We start from the raw sequence: 18,621 nt of genomic DNA, 5'->3' as shown, positions 1-18,621 counted from the left end.
CTAGCTGGTAAGTCAAGAAGCAGCAGGGGCTCCAGTGGCCTCTGAAGTCATTTGTTTGCCTTTTAGTATCATCCACACCTCATCAAAACACTTGAGGGCTGGCAAGCTGGCTCAGTGGGTAAGAGCACCGACTGCTCTTCCAGAGGTCCTGAGTTCAATTCCCAGCAACCACATGGTGGCTCACAACCACCCATGAGATCTGACGCCCTCTTCTGGTGCATCTGAAGACAGCTACAGTGTACTTATGTATAATAATAAATCTTTGGGCCTGAGGGAGTGCAGTTGACCGAAGGGAGCGGGGCTGACCAGATTGAGCAGAAGTCATAAAAATTCAATTCCTAACAACCACATGAAGGCTTACAACCATCTGTACAGCTACAGTGTACTCATATACATAAAATACATAAAATAAACACATCTTTAAAAAAAACTTGAACTGACCAGAAATATTCACTAGCAGTATTTATTACATATTTATATTTTAAATTCCAATTATTTTCCTCATTAGCTTTTGCTGGGTCCAAGGACACAGCTGTCACCCACTGTACCTTCACTTGTCTTCAAAACTCATCAGGGCCTGGACTGTGAAGAAACAAACCGTGTGGTCAGAACAAGAACAATGTTTGAACACATATATTTGGTAAAGGCCCTGCTGTCTGAGTCCCAGATTCCCACACAAATCTTGACTAATGTTTACTTAAATCTATCTTCTCTTTACCATAAGCAAGTTCATCAAGGTCTGAGCTCTACAATCTTGGAAAAATAATTATCATGTACTTTCTCCATCTGCAGTTCCCAGACTTTATACAGATACATAAAATCATGTATGTATGACATGAAAGTTGAAATGAAATTTTGCCTATGGGACAAAGAGAAAAGAGACAGCAGGGTAGCTTGGCGGGTAAAAGACACTTGATGCCCAGCCTGACTGTCCAAATTCAGTTCTCAGAACCCATAGAATGGAAGGATAGGATGCTCAAGTGTTGTCCTCTGATCTCTGCATGCATTCAGTTCTCCACAGTAAGTAAGAAATGTCACACGGGAAGGGCGGCCTTATAGGAGGGGTGAGGAAGGAAAGGTTACAATGTGTGGAGGATGTGGTGAACATCTACTCATCACTCGAGGAAAGTTAAAAAATACTGTTCTAAAGATCTAGACTCAGAAACAGTGTTTTATCTGGACTCCTTTAATCCCAGCACTTAGAAGGAGAGGGAGGGGGAATCTCTGTGAATTCCAGGTTAGCCTAGTCTACATAGTGAGTTTCAGGCCAGCAAAGGCTACATAATGAGACTATGGCTCAAAAAAAAAAAAAAAAAAAAAAATTCAATCCACCGACCTGTGCTCTGCTTTCATAGATGAGGCAGGAGATTGCTGGGATTTGAGGTCTGCCTCAGTTGCATAGTCTCATAAACATTAAAAGTGAGACCCTGACTCAAAACAAAACCTGAAAGTTCCTTCCTACCTCTTCATACCTTCCATCCTGTCTCCTCCTACTAGGATAGGGCTAAGAGTGACTGAAAGAACAGAATTAACTCCAGTCAACGTTTGATACAGACAAAAATGATCTCTGATATGCTGGCTTAAATTTCATGGCTCATACATGGAAATTGAAGGACAACTTTCAGAAGTTGGTTCTGTCCTTCCAGTAACCAGGCTTGGTGACAAATACCCACTGAACCATCTTCCTGACCCCTAACCCTAAATGTTATAAATTCCTATGGCCTTTCTGTGTCACAATGCGCACACACACTCAAATCCTGCTGCCTAATTTCTGAGTTTCAACTAGGTTCATTATTAAAAGGATATAAGAAAGAAAATTCAAACAAAACTAAACAATATTTAAATGGGCAGGAGAAATGGCAACTGTTAAGAGCACTAACTATGGGGCTGGAGAGATGGCTCAGCGGTTAAGACTGCTCTTCCAGAGGTCCTGAGTTCAATTCCCAGCAACCACATGGTGGCTCACAACCATCTGTAATGAGATCTGATGCCCTCTTCTGGTGTGTCTGAAGAAAGCAATGGTGTACTCATATACATAAAATAAATAAATCTTTAAACAACAACAACAAAAAGAGCACTGACTGCTCTTCCAGAGGTCCTGAGTTCAATTCCCAGCAATCACATAGTGGCTCACAATTGCTTGTAATGGGATCTGATGCCCTCTCCTGGTGTGTCTGAAGATAGAGACAGTATACTTATACAAAACAAATAAATCTTTTTTTTTTTAATTAAAAAAAAAAAAAGAGGATGGAGAGGCTCAGTGTTTAGGATCACTGTCTGCTCTTCCAGGGGGCCTGGGTTTCATTTCCAGCACTTAGATGGCAGCTCATAGACTGTAATTTCAGTTCTGGGAGGATGTGGTCCTTTTTTGACCCCTGTGGGTATCAAGCACATATATGAAGCAGAGGCTTTCATGGGGGCAAAATACCAGTATATATAAAACAAAAACATAACCAAAACCAACCAACCAACCAAACAAACAAACAAACACATTTTAACTTTTTTTTTTTGGGGGGGTGTGGTTTTTCGAGACAGTGCCTCTGTATAGCCCTGGCTGTCCTGGAACTCACTTTGTAGACCAGGCTGGCCTCGAACTCAGAAATCTTTTAACTTTTTTTTTTTTTAAGATTTATTTATTTATTATATGTAAGTACACTGTAGCTGTCTTCAGACACTCCAGAAGAGGGAGTCAGATCTCGTTACAAGATGGTTGTGAGCCACCATGTGGTTGCTGGGATTTGAACTCTGGACCTTTGGAAGAGCAGTCGGGTGCTCTTACCCACTGAGCCATATCACCAGCCCCCATCTTTTAACTTTTAAAGAGAGATTTTTTAAAATCTTTTTTTAAAAGTTTTTTTATTTATATGAGTACACTGTTGCTGTCATTAGACACACCAGAAAGGACATCAGATCCCAATGTGAGCCACCATGTGGTTGCTGGGAATTGAACTCAGGACCTCTGGAAGAGCAGTCAGTGCTCTTAACCGCTGAGCCATCTGTCCAGCCCCCAAGTTTTAACTTTTAAATGTTAAGAATAAAACAAACAAAAAAAAAAACAGATGTTCCTAACTTATAGTTTATGGGTAGGTGTGTGTGTGTGTGTACACATATATCTTCCTTTCTTTTGTCTCTTCTTCCTCCTCTTTCTTTTTCGGAGGAATTTTATAAATTCAAATTAATCTCCAAATGGTAAATTTATTTTCCAAATGAAAAAATGATTTGGAGCAGGTAAGTTTTCAGCATAAGTTCAATTCACCTACTTCCTTCCGGAGAGTGATGGTAGACAGGCTGCTAGGGGAAGAAGGTTGGTTTACTTTTCAGGATGGAGTAGTGTTTACTTTCCCAAATTCTATGTGACCCCGAGCCTTAGAGCTGAAATGTGGCCTTCAAAGAGAAAAGAATCCGCTGCAAGGTTCCGCAGGAACTTACCTTGGTCTGATTTTCAATGCTACCAACCAACCGTGTTAATAGAATCCTGAGAATCAAGCTTTCAGAGCTTGTAAGACTTGAGCGCCCCCTGGTGAAGCCAAATTTCTAGCTCTTCTCTAAGTTACTGTTTTTGATGAGGGGAGGTGGGAGGTAATTGAGGCAGAGATGCTACGTCCTTATACTTAAAAACTCCTGGATCCCCTGACGCCTTACATCCTCACCTGCAAATTCTTGTAACTTCTTGCGCTCCTCTAGGTTATACTGAAGCTTTTCCAGTAACTCGAAATATCGGAAGAGTGAGTCTCTGGGCCAGACAACGCGGTCATCCTGATCCATGTCCATTAGCCCAGGCAGGTTCTCATGCACAAGGGTCTCCCAGTCCAGGTTTTCTGTGAGGAAGAATGCTTCTTTAAAACACGTCTAAGCCAGATGTGGTGCACACCTGCAATTCCAGAGCTTGGGAGGCTGAGTGACTAGGCTTGCTAGGATTATATAATTATTTACAAGCTAGCTTGGGCTACAGTGTAAGTCTACAGAGGGGAAGGGGAAAAAAAAGAGGAGGAGGAGACAATGACAACCTGGATGTCTTACACTCACTACCCTGCCAGAATTCGCAGCATAAGGCAGGAGAATTGAGTTTTAAAATCATCCTGGGCCACAAAACAATGACTGTGGGTCTTATAAGCAAGAGGAATGAATTCAAATGGAAGGAGCCACTCTGCGTACCAAGGAAAGCAGTATCGGCTGCAGTGGAGCCATGGGACGAGATGGAATGGGAAATTGGGTAGGCTTTTTCTTTTGACTCTTCTTTTACTTTTTCAGCTTCAGCCTGTTCATCATAGCTTTTCTCAAGATAGCTTTTCTCAAGATAGCTTTGCTTGGCATAGTCTTTCTCAGGATAGCTTTTCTTGGCATAGTGTTTCTCAGGATCAATTTTCTCGCTCTCACTATTCTCACTCTCGCTTTTCTCACTATCGCTTTCCTCGCTTTCATTTTTCTCGCCATCGCTTTCAGTAGCTTCGCTTTTGTCATCGTCGTCGTCGTCGTCGTCGTCATCATCATCATCACTAGCATCAGAAGTTTCTATTATGTCTTCGGAGACCTTCCCAAGACTGGTCCCTCTGTACATATAGAAAGAAATTTTATTGCTTCAAATATACTTAAAACATGTAGCAGTTCATTTATTATGCGTCCCGACCTGGCGTCCCTAAGGCTTCTGCTTACAGCTTTAAGAGTCAAACTGTTCTCAGATTCAGGGTTAGGTACTCCCAGATCAATCATCCCCAGTGTATCTTTCTTAACTGTTCTCTTCCTTCTCACACAGAAAACCTGTTTTTAAATGGAAATCTCTTAATACTATTCCTGTTTTGCTTCCATTTGTTATAAATGTTTAAGAGCCTACAAGAACCTACAAGAACCCTACAGAACCATGCTCCCGTGCTAGGGCGGTGTGAATGAGCAATGTACCCCACGGGCTCATGCATTTGAGCACGTGGCCCCTCCCTAGCTGTCGGTGCTGCTTGGGAAGGTTGTGGAGCCTCATGAAGGGGAGATTTGCTGGAGGAAGTGTGCCCCTAGCGACAAGCTTTGAGAGTTCACAGCCTTGTCCCACGTCCAGGTCACTCTCTGCTTCATGTTTGCAGTTAAAGAGCTGATTTCTCAGCTTCCTGCTCTAGCTATGCCTTCCCTGCCATTACTCTACTCTCTCGGGAAATATAAGACAACATAAACCCTTCCATAAGTTACCTTGCTCTGGGTGTTTTATGACAGCTGTCGAAAAGTAGCTAATATGTAATCCATTTTTTCACTGACTTCTTTCCTGTTATTCATTTTCTGCTCCAATTACAATGGTCAATTCTGTTTCTCAAATGCATTGGGTGTACTTCCAATTTAGAATATTTGTAGCAGCTATTCTCTCTGCTACTAACACTTTCACCATATACACTCATAGAAATCTCATTGCTTTCAAGTCTTTGCTCATATATTACTTTTAATGAGGATGCCCTGTTTAAAACTACAAGCCATAAGCCAGTCATGATGGGCTAAAGTTAAAAAAAAAAATGAGGAAAAAAATTCCTCCACAAAAAAAAAACAATGTGCTAAGTGTGGTAGCACATGTGTTTAATCCCAGCAGCATGAGGCAGAGGCAGAGAGGCAGAGAGGCAGAGAGGCAGAGAGGCAGAGAGGCAGAGAGGCAGAGGCGCAGAGGCAGAGGGGCAGAGGGGCAGAGGGGCAGAGGGGCAGAGGGGCAGAGGGGCAGAGGGGCAGAGGGGCAGAGGGGCAGAGGGGCAGAGGGGCAGAGGGGCAGAGGGGCAGAGGGGCAGAGGGGCAGAGAGGCAGAGAGGCACAGAGGCAGAGAGGCGCAGAGGCAGAGGCAGAGGCAGAGGCAGAGGCAGAGGCAGAGGCAGAGGCAGAGGCAGAGGCAGAGGCAGAGGCAGAGGCAGAGGCAGAGAGGCAGGAGGAGCTCTGTGACTTTGAAGGGGGTCATCAAGCTCCAGGACTACAGAAAGAAACACTGTCTCAACAAGACAAACAGTCCTCCCTGTTCTCACCTATTTCCTGCTGCCATATCTTCTCTTGGTTTCCTAGAAGGATCTTTGTTGCTAATTTAGAACCTTCCCGAATAACCCAGGATGATCTATTTAAAGATATTTAGATTAACCACATCCACAAAGCCCCCTTTTTCAAATAAACCATACCCATGGGTTTTAGAGTTAGAAAATAAGCATGTAATGTTGGAGGGTATCATAGACTCTCTCTCTCTCTCAGCAAATCTTCATCTTTGATGATTTCTACCACCTATGCCTCATCTTTCCATCTCAATTTACCTCATTCTCCTGTCATCCATGTCACTATTACTACTTTACCTTAGTGATTCAGAGTGCTGTCTCCTACAAAAAGAAAAAGGAAAAGAAGAAAGAAAGAAAGAAATTAAAATTAGAAAAAAAATGCCACGGATCAGAAAAAGTGTAATAAAAAAATAATTCAGATCTATAAGGAAAGAAGGGGAATAGAGACCCCCATAGCATAAACAAAACAAAACAAAAACCACTAGAATGTGAACTTCCTTACTCACAAGGTCAAGGAAAAGAAACAGGGAATGAGTTGAGAAATAACATTGGGTTTGAATACATAGAAGCTGACCTCTGGAGAATCTGTTGCTTGAACATGTCAGCTTTATACTGAACCTCCAGGTGGCTCATCTCCTCACTCAGCTCACTTCTGATATTCTGAAAGTTAGTAACTGCCCCCAAAGGGCCATTAGGAATTAAAAGGTGGTAGTGACTAGACCAAGAAGAATGCTTAAGTGGGGAGAAATAAAGTGAAATATCTATTCCAATATCCAAACTTCCTTGCTACACCGGGTTCTCTACCAATAGTCCACCAACCCTACTTGCCAGTTTCTTCCCACCGTCCCTCCTAAGGAGTTTTACCTCTCCTCTGTGCTTACCCATCATGGCTACTATGATATTTCGAAAGATTATGGAGCCAAGCAGCAACCAAAGGATGACATAGATGCTGCTAAAGACACGGCTAGATTCTGGCACCTTCCAGATATCCTGAAGTACTGCATACCAATGGTCCAAGGTAAAGAGGATGAACACTGTCACCAGGGAATTTAGTAGATCCCTAAAAAAACAGAGTGTGAATGTACAGAAGCAGAAATCTAAACTTGGCTTTGTTTTTGTTTTGAGTCTCGCTGTGTAGCCCTGGCTATCCTGGAACTTGGTCTGTAGACCAGGTTAGCCTGGAATTCAGAGATCCACCCACCCCTGCCTCCTGAGAGCTGGGTTTAAAGGAGTGTGCCACAACCACTAGGTTCTCATTCGTAAAGCAGCATGGGGACATTTCTTTTTAGTATGCTTTGAATTTAGCTCCTTTTCTATCATATTTAATATTTTCTAGATAATCATTCTCCAGTCTGATTTTATCATACTTGTACACTATTGCAACATTTAATCATTTGTTATATGTTAAATACTGAACTAAATGTTTAGATGTACTGCCTGACTTACCCTCTTCTGAGCTAGCACTGGCATTATTCCTAGTGTGCATGTTGGGAGGCAGGCATGCTATGGCATAAACATGGTGGTCCTTTAGGAGTAAGTTCTCTTCTTCTACCTTTATGTGGTTCCAGGGATCTAACTTAGTTCACTAGACTTGCATGACAAGGGCTTTAACCTTCTGCATCATCTTTCCAGCTCTATACCCCCTCCCCTCAATGACAAAAATAGTCTTACAGCATTTATTATCACCTGATAATAATATAAGGGCTACCAAAACAACATGCATACATGTTTCAGGCTGTGCTCCCAGCAGAATATACCTAAAAAAAAAAAATGCACAGTACAGGCTAGGCATGGTGCCATACACCTTTAGTCACAGCACTCAGGATGCGGAGACAGGATGATCTCTGTGAGTTAGGGGCCAGCCTGGTCTACATATTAAGTTCCAGGACAGCCTGAAATACATAGTGAGACCCTGTCTCAAGCAAACAAATAAACCACTGTATTACCCTGTTAACTTCTCTAGTCCTTGATCATTACTGTATTACCCTGTTAACTTCTCTAGTCCTTGATCATTTCAGTTGAAAACATTTGTAGCTGAGAGATAGTATCTCCTCTTAGCATCATCTAATCCAGTTTTCTTGACATTGTTTTAGAATGAATCTTCTCTGCATCATCTAATATAATGTTCACACTTCCATCAAAGTCAATAACAAACCTGTGTTCACTTGCTCATACATCCATGCCTGAGTCTTAAGATCCATTTTCCAATATCTGAAGATGCAGTTGGAGGGCTTCACCATCACCCTCAGCACCTTCTATCCCTGCCTGTGGTCCACTGAGGTAGAGACTTTATATCCTTATGTTTCTTTTCTTTTCTTTTCTTTTCTTTTCTTTTCTTTTCTTTTCTTTTCTTTTCTTTTCTTTTCTTTCTTTCTTTCTTTTCTTTCTTTCTTTCTTTCTGTTTTTTTTTTTTCCCGAGACAGGGTTTCTCTGTTTAGCTCTGGCTGTCCTGGAACTCACTTTGTAGACCAGGCTGGCCTCGAACTCAGAAATCCGCCTGCCTCTGCCTCCCGAGTGCTGGGATTAAAGGCGTGCGCGACCACTGCCCAGCTTGAGAAAATGTTTTAATTTGTAAGGTTCCAAACAAAACCAGAAGAACTCCATTTGTCCAGGATTTAAGGCCCGACAACTGAGATGTAGAACCTTATTAAACTAAAAGACTTCTGTACAGCTAAGAAGTAGATAAGTTCATAGAGTGGGTGTGGTGATTTGAATGAAAATGGCCCCCAAAGGCTAACAGGGAATGGCAGAATTTGAAAGGATCAGGACATATGGCCCTATTGAGTATGGATAGCCTTGTTGGAGGAAGCATGTCACTGGGTTAGGTTTTGAGGTTTCAAAAGCTTAAGCCAGGCTCAATGTGTCTTTATCTTCCCACTGCCTGCTGATCCAGATGTAACCTCTCATCTCCTTCTCCAACATGGGGTCTGCCTGCATGCCACCACCATGCTTCCCACCATGATGATAATGAACTAAACCTCTGAAAATACAAACCTGCCCCAATTAACTGTTTTCCTTTATAAGAATTGCCATAGTCATGGTGTCTCTTCACAACAATAGAACACTGGTTAAAATAGTGGGGAAAAAATTCTGCCGATCATACATCATACATCTGACAGAGGACTAGTGTCTAGAATATATAAAGAACTCAAAAAAAAAAAACAAAAACAAAAACAAAAAAAAACCCAAAGAGTCAAGAAAACAAATGGCTGAATTTTAAAAATGGACCATGGATCTCAACAAAGAGTTCTAAATAGAAGAAATAAAAATGACTAGTAAATTTCTCAAAAAGTATTTATCATCCTTAGTAAGTAGGTAAATTCAATTCTGATGTGGGGAGAGGGAACCCCTCATTCACTGTTGGGAGATTACAAACTGGTGCAGCCACAATGTAAATCAATGCTGAGATCTACCATACCACCTGGCTATCCCACCTCTTGGCCTCTGCCCAGAGCACTCAACAACCTGCTTTACAGATGCTTGCTCAGCTGCTCACTGACATCATTATGTACCACAGCCAAGAAAGAGACTTCAAAGTCCTTCAACAGATGAGTGAAGAGTGAAAAGATGGTATATAGACACAACAGAATAATCTTAAGCTGAAAAGAAAAATGAAAACATGAAACTTGGAGGTAAATGGATAAAATGAGGTGACTCAAGACCACACAAATACCACATGTTCTCTCTCATCTGTCATACCTAGCTCCGAGTCTTTGAGAGTGAGTATATAGCTGAGTAGCCACAGAAATGAGGGGAAAGGAACCATGGGGCTGGGGACCAGCAAGAAGATAACAGGATATAGGTGACATGAAAGGGAAATAGGAAAAACAAAAGTAGGAGTGAGTTGGGAAGAGGTAAGGAAGGCTAATCAATTTAGAAGGAGACAGAGAGAAGGGAGACAGATAACACTGAGGATATTTGATAAAGCCTTACGGAACAATACTATTTTATATTCATCTAAATTATACAATATAAATATGTGTATTGTATACATCTTAGGTTATGCCTCTTCGCAACAGGCTGCCCACAAGAGCTAACAGACTAACTAAAAACCAAAACCCAGTATCAGACCTGAGAAATCACAATTTGGGCTATGGTCAGGGCGCTCCACGTGACTCCTAAAACTGTCTAGGCTCTTGCTGCTGCCCTTGGATGCCTGTCAAAAGTGGAAGGAAGCCGGGCGTGGAGGCACATGCCCAGCACTCGGGAGGCAGAGGCAGGCGGATTTCTGAGTTCGAGACCAGCCTGATCTACACGGTGAGTTCCAGGACAGCCAGAGCTATACAGAGAAACCCTGTCTCGAAAAACCAAAAATAAAAAAAAAAACAAGTGGGAGGAAGCCCTTACCCCTGAAGACACAATACATTTTGGACACAGAACTCAGAAGATTTGAACTGGATCTAATCTGAAAGCCTTCTTCCTGCAACCTAGTTTTTATAAAACCAGAAGGTCCTATGCAAGCTTCCAAGGAAGGATTATTCAGCTGTGGTGCTCTTGAACTACAACAATGACCAGCATGGTAACATATCCCAAAAGGGTCAGGCGGTAGTGGTACACACCTTTAATCCCAACACTTGGGAGGTAGAGGCAGTCAAATCTCTGTTAGAGGCCAGCATGGTCTACAGAGTGAGTTCTAGGACAGCCAGGACTATACAGAGAAACCCTGTCTCAAAAACAAACAAACAAACAAACAAACAAACAAACAAGCAAACAGAATTTATCCTTGTCCTCACAGATAAGTGTATCTCTCACCCTGTATCATACAAGCTTCTCTTTGCAACAGACAGAGACCATCATAGAGCACCACAGCTGCTCATAAAGCAGAGATCAACTGATCATGGGGAGCCCAGGCCTAGTGGATACATCTACAACACAGCTCCTGCACTTAAGGCTCAGGGAACATTGCAGGAAAGGAAGCAGAAAGATTTAAGAGTTAGAGGACCAGAGGACTGCTGTGAGAGTGCATCTCCTAGAAGAAATGACAGGGAAACTACATGCATAATACCTTAGCATATGGCTGCCTAGACAGGACCTGAACAATGACAGTAGACATACTAACGTAAAAGATGAAAACCACGATTGACGAGAAGCTTTGTCCTTCCATGAGAGTGTTTCAACGCGCTGGGCGGTCTGTGCTCTCATCATATTCATTAACAGGTCAAAATGCAAATCTTCAAGAAGACCCTGACCAACAAGACCATCACCCTACAGGTGAAGCCCAGTGACACCATCGAGAACGTGAAAGCCGAGATCCAGGAAAAAGAAAGAGGGCATCCCCCCTGACCAGCAAAGGCTCATCTTTGCCGGCAAGCAGCTAGAAGATGGCTGCACCCTCTCTGATTACAACATCCAGAGTCAAGCCTGCACCGGGTCCTCTGTCTGAGGGGTGGCTACTAATTATTCAGTCTGCATTCCCAGTGGGCAGTGATGGCATTACTCTGTACTCTAGCCATTTGCCCCGATTTAAGTTTAGAAATTACAAGTTTCAATAATAGCTGAACCTCTGTTAAGAACATTAATAAAGGTTTTGTTGCATGGTAAGCAAAAACAAAACAAAACAAGACAAGACAAAACAAAACAAAAAAGACAAAAATCTCATGGGAGTCACACCCCTGAACAAAGAACTAAGGGCACTGACTGCTGACTGCTGAGAGAAGGAGAATTAGTCTGCCATGGCTGATCCTCTAACTGGTTTATCCAATACAAGGTGATCAGTCCTGAAATCATATACACACAAGCAATACTAAACAGACGCAGAAACTTGTATTTATGTATTTATGCATATATATCAATAATAATAAAAAGAAAGTTGATTTGAGAGGGAGTGGGAGGTCATAAGAAGGGTTAGGGAAAGGTTGGAGGGGAGGTAAGAGAGAAAGTAACATAGTTATATTTTAATTACATTTTTTTTTTTTTTTTTTTTTTGGTTTTTCGAGACAGGGTTTCTCTGTGTAGTCTTGGTTGTCCTGGAACTCACTCTGTAGACCAGGCTGGCCTCGAACTCAGAAATCTGCCTGCCTCTGCCTCCCAAGTGCTGGGATTAAAGGCATGCGCCACCACACCAGCTTTAATTACAATTTTAAAAACCTTAAAAACAAAAGAACCAGAACTGGTTGTCCTAGCTCAACATCAGAGCTGCAGCACTCATCACGCCTGCTTTTCTCCTCTTTTCATTCTGTCCCACTCTTACTCTAGTTTTTGTATTACTGCGCTTTAGCTGAGCTTCTCAGTATCAGACAAGCCTCTCCCCTCTTGAGGGTTAATCTCAGCCATGCTTACGAGAAGAACATGTTGTACTCCAGGCCCTCGATAGTTGAACGGGAATATTCTCTGAAGAAGTAGACACCAGTCACAGCAAAAATGTAGAAGAAGATAAGCAGCAACATCAAGAGGAACGTCATGCTCTAGAGGTCAGGATTCCAGTCAGGGGTAGATAAGAGAAGGCTGAGCCCCACCAGCAGCCCAGGCAAGCCCACTCTGCTATCTCCCACCAAATACAAAAACAGGATTATTGCTAAACTACAGCACTTTAACTCCTACCCTTTCTCATAGAAGAATACTTTTAAGAACCTTTCATGACCTTCTTTGACTATATCAAATATTAAACCCATCTTTCTAAATTGCCCCTCCCAACCCACTTTAATCAGTTCACATTACCTTCAGGGCCCTGACCAGAGCCAAAAGAATAACTTTAATTTGACGGAATCGTGCAAACAGTTTGAGAGACCTCAGCACCCGACAGACCCTCAGCAGCTGGATCCACACAGAGTGCGCTGGGACTCCTAACAGCACCACTAACTCAGGAAGCAGAGACTGTGGGAGACACAGGCAAAAAGTAAAAAGATACCCAAAGGACCCAGGGTACCCCTTTTCTATCCCATCTTCTTCAGGGTTCTCTAGGGGTTATCTTTTAATAGCATGCTCTGGGGTCTGTTTGCAGTTTAGTCTTTTTAGACAAACCTACTTAAGCTATGTACCTCAAGTTTGTTTAGATATTTTAAAATGCAATAAAGTTAGTGCTTATCTCTTGAGTTGTTATAGAACATAAGATAATACATATAAAATACTTAAAATAGTGGCTGGCACTTAATGTTCAGTAACTGGCAGATGTTATTTTAGGGGTTGATGTTCCTAGTGACAACAATTTCTACAATTAATTTTAGTTTTAAGGGGGAAAAAATCAAAGCAGCAAATTAGATAAACATCTCTTCATTCCTTCTTGGAGGTTTTAGTTAATTTAATTTACCTAGGCACATCTCTGGTCACTTTAACTTAAGGGTATCTATTCTTACCAACAAGGTAACAAAAAAGTCAAAGACATTCCAGGCATCCTTCCAGAAGAGAAAAAAACTGGCCAACCACATTAGAAGTATCTCTACAATGAAGCTAAGCAAGATGAACCAATCTGCCACCTCCAAAGCCAGCTTCACTGGCCACAGAGCAGTATTTGTGGATTCCATCAATTCTGTGAGGCAGAGCAAGGGAGAGATGAAGATTAAGTGAGCCACTGCATAACGAAGGATGATCGCTTATAAGCTGTGACCACTACTCTTTCATTTCTCTTTGCATTTCTTTTTTAGATTTTTTTTTTTATGTGTCTGAGTATTTTGCCTGCATGTACCACATGTATGCCTGCTGCCAGAAGTCAGACTGTTGAAAGCTACTATGTGGGTGCTGGAAATCAAACCTGGATCTTCTGCAAAAGTGACAATGTTTTTAACTGCTGAGCCATCTCTGCAGCCCCTGAGTTTCCCATTACATTCTTGATTCAACCTTTGTAATATAAGGCATAATTACCCATAAGACAACAGCTACACCACACCTCTTGCTACTGATATAAGTACTAGCTGTCAGTCACTCACAACCCATTCTACAGTCATACAGACTATAGAATTTCCTTTATCACACCCCCACCATCTGCCAAACTTAAGTTTGTCCTAAAGTTTATAGGAAAGCTATGGATCTTGAAAATATAGAAATATAAATTAAGTCTTTTAAAAATTTAAAGTTTTGAATAATTTCAAAAATGTCTCTTACATTGATGATTACAGGATGATTTTTTAATTTATTTTTTTTGAAAATACTTTCTTATTTATTTATTTTATGTATATGAATATAGTGTAGCTGTCTTCAGAGGGCGTCAGTTCTCATTACAGATGGTTGTGAGCCACCATGTGGTTGCTGAGAATTGAACTCAGGATGTCTGGAAGAGCAGTCAGTGCTCTTAACCACTGCGCCATCTCTCCAGCCCCAGGATGATTTTTTTTTTATTGTGTAGTATTCTGCTTGCACGCCAGAAGAGGGTGCCAGATCTCATTATAGATGGTTGTCAGTCACCCTGCGGTTGTTGGGAATTAAACTTTGAACCTCTGGAAGAGGAGGTTCAGGGAGCCTGCATGGGTTTGCTCTAGGGCTTCTGCATATATGTGGTGGCTGTGTAGCTTGGTAGTCCTGTGGGACTCCTAACAGTGGCAATGGGGGTGACTCTGACTCTTTTACCGGCTCTTGGGACCCTTTTCCTCATACTGGATTGCCTTGTCCAGCCTTGACATAAGGGTTTGTGCCTAATCTTATTGTAACTTGTTATGCCATGTTTGGTTGATATTCCTCTTTTCTGAAGGGAAATGGAGGAGGAATGGACCTAGTAGACAGGGGATGTATTGGAGGAACTGGAAGAAGTGGAGGGAGGGGAAACTGTGGTCAGGATTATTAGAAGAGAGAATAAATAGTAATAGTAAAATATATATATATAGTAAATAAAAATAAAAGATATAATAAAATGTGCAATAAAGCCAGGTGGTGGTGGTGCACGCCTTTAATCCCAGCACTTGGGAGGCAGAGGCAGGTGGATTTTTGAGTTTGAGGCCAGCCTGGTCTATAAAGTGAGTTCCAGGACAGCCAGGGCTATAGGGAAACCCTGTCTCAGGGAAAAAAAAAGTGTAATAGTATACTAGTTTAAAATAGTTACTTCTTTTTTTTTTCTCTTATGTTTTTGAGACAGTCTTGCTATAGCTCAGGCTGGTCTAGAACTCAGTAAATCCTCCTGCAACTACCTCTTAAGAGTTGGGATTATTGCCAGCAATGGTGGTGCATACCTTTAGAGGCAGGTGACTTGGATGTGTTTCAAGTTAGCCTTTATTATACAGTGAGACCCTGTCTCAAATACACCCAAAGCAGGAGCTGGGAAATGTAACTAAGTTGGTAGCATACTTGCTTAGCATGCACAAAGCCCTAGGTCCGGTCTTCAGCACCCCTTATAACCAACATGGTGACACATGCCTGTAATCTTGGCATTAGAAAATGAAAGCAGGGGGATCAAAAATTTAAAGTCAGCCTGGACTACATGGTGCATCTGAGACCTGGCTGGGCTTTATGAAACATACACACTCATTTTCTCTTTTGGCTCTTCTATTGATCTCTCTCTCTACACACACATACACAGGAAACTGGGGAATTTCTATGGTTTTTTTTTTTTGAGAGTTTTACTGCATAGTGCAGGCTGGCCTTAACTCACAACCCTGCCTCAGCTTCCAGAGCACTGGATTAAAGGCACTCATCACCACTCCTGACCTGAGTAATCTGCCTGAACTACCAACCAGACGAGATGTCCTTCTGTTTTCAATAATTTTATATAATTTATAAATGGTTTTAGAGTTGCACAGCAGTAACCTCAGATGGGCAGTAGAAGCAAGCGGTAAGATTCAAGGTCATGCTGATTACACATGGCGTTCAGGGCTAGTGGAGGCTGCAAGAGACTCTGTCTCAAAAAAAAAAAAAAAAAGGGCTGGTGAGATGGCTCAGTGGTTAAGAGCACCGACTGCTCTTCCCAAGGTCCTGAGTTCAAATCCCAGCCACCACATGGTGGCTCACAACCATCTGTAACAAGATCTGACGCCCTCTTCTGGAGTGTCTGAAGACAGCTACAGTGTACTCACATAAAATAAAATAAATAAATCTTAAAAAAAAAAAATCTGTCCCCATCACAATGAGATGTCTGAAACTACAAAGTGATCAGGCCAGGAGAGAACTGTCTTCCACACACTGCCTTTGTCGGCCAGCCTCAGTTCTTACCTATTTCGACCATCAGCACAAAGGTATTCAGAAAGATGAGGGAGATGATGAATTTCGAGAAGACAGAACCTGTTTTTTTTTTTTTTTCTTTTAAGGAAACATGCTGATGAAGTGCTTTCTCATTTATACAGCTTAAATAATAAAGACTACAATGTCAGATATGAGAATTTGAAGGAAACAGTTGGAGAGAGGAAAAGTAACCAACAGGAGAGGAACAGCCATAGATAAGAGCAATAACACAAAAGGATACTCTCAAGGACCCATCCAGCCCACAAGGAAAGAGGTGGCATTCGACTGCACCGCACACGAAGCCTGCTCAGCAACCGCCGTGAATGTGTGATGTGCCCCATTCTCCGAGGCTTTATGGAAAAGCGCACTAGCTGCTCCTGATCTCCTGACATGAGTTTTTGCTGGTAAGAAGGATCTGTAACAAAAATGAGAAGGTAACTGGAGATGCCTGCTATTCAGCTTGAGTGCACCAGAGCTGGCAACACCTAAGCCTGCCTTCACATCTCCCCAGCCTCCTCCCAAAACAGAAAGGACAGTAGATAAATATACAGGCCGGCTGGAGGACTGTGATGAGCAGGTAGCATTGGGATAGGGATGCCGGTGAAATAATGGACCCTCCTCTGCCTTGTAAGGTGCTCTTTCCAAAAGCAACTGAGAATTCTATTAGTTGGAAGTGAAAATGTGTAGTTTATTACTAACACTGACCGTGTGCATGAAAGCAACAGGGACAAAGTGTTATTTTGTTTTAGTCCCAGCTGCTTTAGAACCTGGCGTGTAGAGCAGGCTCTCTCCAACTCAGAGATCCACCGGCTGCCGCCTTCTAAGTACACGCATTAAATACCTGTCCTACCACTACCAGCAGCCCAGAAACCTTAAAGTTTTAAGTACTTTTGGTGTAAACTTTTCCAAGCCAGTCAGGGTACCCGACTAGGACTCAGAGGAAGTGATAGAGGTCCTATACATAGATTCTAAGAGTTTTATTCATAAAGCTCTGAGTTTATCACATGTCATGTTGCTTCTCATCCCTAAATTTCCTTTTTTTTAAAGATTTTATTTATTATACATAAGTATACTGTAGCTGTCTTCAGATCTTATCATGGGTGGTTGTGAGCCACCATGTGGTTGCTGGGATTTGAACTCAGGACCTCCGGAAGAGCAGTTAGTGCTAGTGCTCTTAACCGCTGAGCCATCTCACCAGCCCCCCTAAATTTTCTTTTATTTGTACTTAAAAAAAAATACTGGGCTGGTGAGATGGCTTAGTGGGTAAGAGCACTAGCACTAACTGTTCTTCCGGAGGTCCTGAGTTCAAATCCCAGCAACCACATGGTGGCTCATAACCATCAGTAATGAGATCTGACTCCCTCTTCTGGAGTGTCTGAAGACAGCTACAGTATACTTACATATAATAAACAAATAAATAAATAAATCTTTAAAAAAAAAAATACCGCCGAGCGTGGTGTTGCACGCCTTTAATCCCAGCACTTGGGAGGCAGAGGCAGGAGGATTTCTGAGTTCCAGGCCAGCCTGGTCTACAAAGTGAGTTTCAGGACAGCCAGGGCTATACAGAGAAACCCTGTCTCGAAAATAACAAAAACAACAACAACAAAAAATATACCATTTATTCATGGGGGGGGGTGGTCAGAGCATAATTGTAGGGGTAGGTTGTCTTCTTGTACCATATGGGTTCTGAAGATAGAGCTTAGGTTTACAGAGCAAGTGCCTATGTTCACTGAGCTATGTTGTCTCTGGCCTTACTCATATTGTTCTCAACCAAGGATGACCTTGAATTCCTGAGAATTCTCCTCCAGAGTGCTGGGATTCACCCATACCTGGTTTCTTTCTTTCCTTTTTAATTTTTTTCTTTTTCTTTTTTTCTAATAGGTGTGTGTGTGTGTGTGTGTGTGTGTGTGTGTGTGTAGGCCAGAGGACAACTTTTGGGAAATCAGTTCTCTCCTTCCAGGTAGGTCCTGAGAATCAGACTCAGGCTATCATTATAGCTGCAGGCACCTTTACTCTTGCCAGCCCTAATTTTGTTTGCTTGTTTGTTTCATTTTGTTTTCTGAACCAGGACCTGGCTATGTAACCCAAGCTGGTCTTAATTATTTAAAGCCCAAGTGACCCCGGATTCAGTCATGGACCGTTATTCCTGGCTCCACCCTTAAGTATGTCTCACTTTCTCTTGAGGATGTGGACAGGAATATCTTGTTTAGTGTGAATGAGGGTTACTAACCAAGTATCTCCCGGAGAGTGTGCCTTGGTACAGCTTGGCTCAAGCCCTGCAAATGCTCTATGAGCGAGAAAGTGTCAATGAGCTTTGAACGGATAGCATCAGCTCTGGGCAGCTGTAAATGTCCTTGTTCTTGTGCCATGTCTGTTAAGAAAGTAGAACCAAAGATGTCATGCTTAAGAATTATGCTACAATTAGCAGGCTCTCTCCTCCCCCAGCTTCTTTGCCTTTTAGAGATTCAAGAAGCCCACACACAAAAAAGCTATGAGCAGTTAAGAATAAACACATTGAAAGACTCAAAGGTATTTTGTTGTT

The 18,621-nt window shown here is 42.1% G+C and overlaps 1 protein-coding gene across 5 annotated transcripts in view; it reads right to left on the bottom strand.

Annotated features, from left to right (window-relative positions):
• Window positions 1-449: 449 nt before the first annotated feature.
• Catsper2 (cation channel sperm associated 2) overlaps window positions 450-18,621 on the bottom strand; it is a 20,479-nt gene continuing 2,307 nt past the window's right edge. For 4 of the 5 annotated variants that reach the window (XM_021180444.3, XM_021180437.1, XM_021180429.3 and 1 more), the window contains 12 exons: window positions 18,310-18,450; window positions 16,321-16,494; window positions 16,071-16,139; window positions 13,292-13,464; window positions 12,657-12,812; window positions 12,279-12,403; window positions 6,881-7,059; window positions 6,574-6,673; window positions 6,297-6,320; window positions 4,156-4,550; window positions 3,651-3,818; window positions 450-582 (listed from right to left, as the gene is read on the bottom strand). In XM_021180444.3, coding sequence (XP_021036103.1) covers window positions 551-582; window positions 3,651-3,818; window positions 4,156-4,550; window positions 6,297-6,320; window positions 6,574-6,673; window positions 6,881-7,059; window positions 12,279-12,403; window positions 12,657-12,812; window positions 13,292-13,464; window positions 16,071-16,139; window positions 16,321-16,494; window positions 18,310-18,448 — 1,734 coding nt within the window. In that variant the 5' untranslated portion in view covers window positions 18,449-18,450 and the 3' untranslated portion in view covers window positions 450-550. The remainder of the gene's footprint in view (window positions 583-3,650; window positions 3,819-4,155; window positions 4,551-6,296; window positions 6,321-6,573; window positions 6,674-6,880; window positions 7,060-12,278; window positions 12,404-12,656; window positions 12,813-13,291; window positions 13,465-16,070; window positions 16,140-16,320; window positions 16,495-18,309; window positions 18,451-18,621) is intronic. The other variant, XM_021180452.3, reaches the window with a different exon arrangement.

Source organism: Mus caroli, unplaced genomic scaffold (genome assembly GCF_978045245.1).
Source record: "Mus caroli unplaced genomic scaffold, Mus_caroli_1 scaffold_2, whole genome shotgun sequence".
Lineage (NCBI taxonomy): Eukaryota > Metazoa > Chordata > Mammalia > Rodentia > Muridae > Mus > Mus caroli.
Note: the sequence above shows the minus strand (reverse complement) of the source record. Positions and strands in the feature narration are given on the sequence as shown.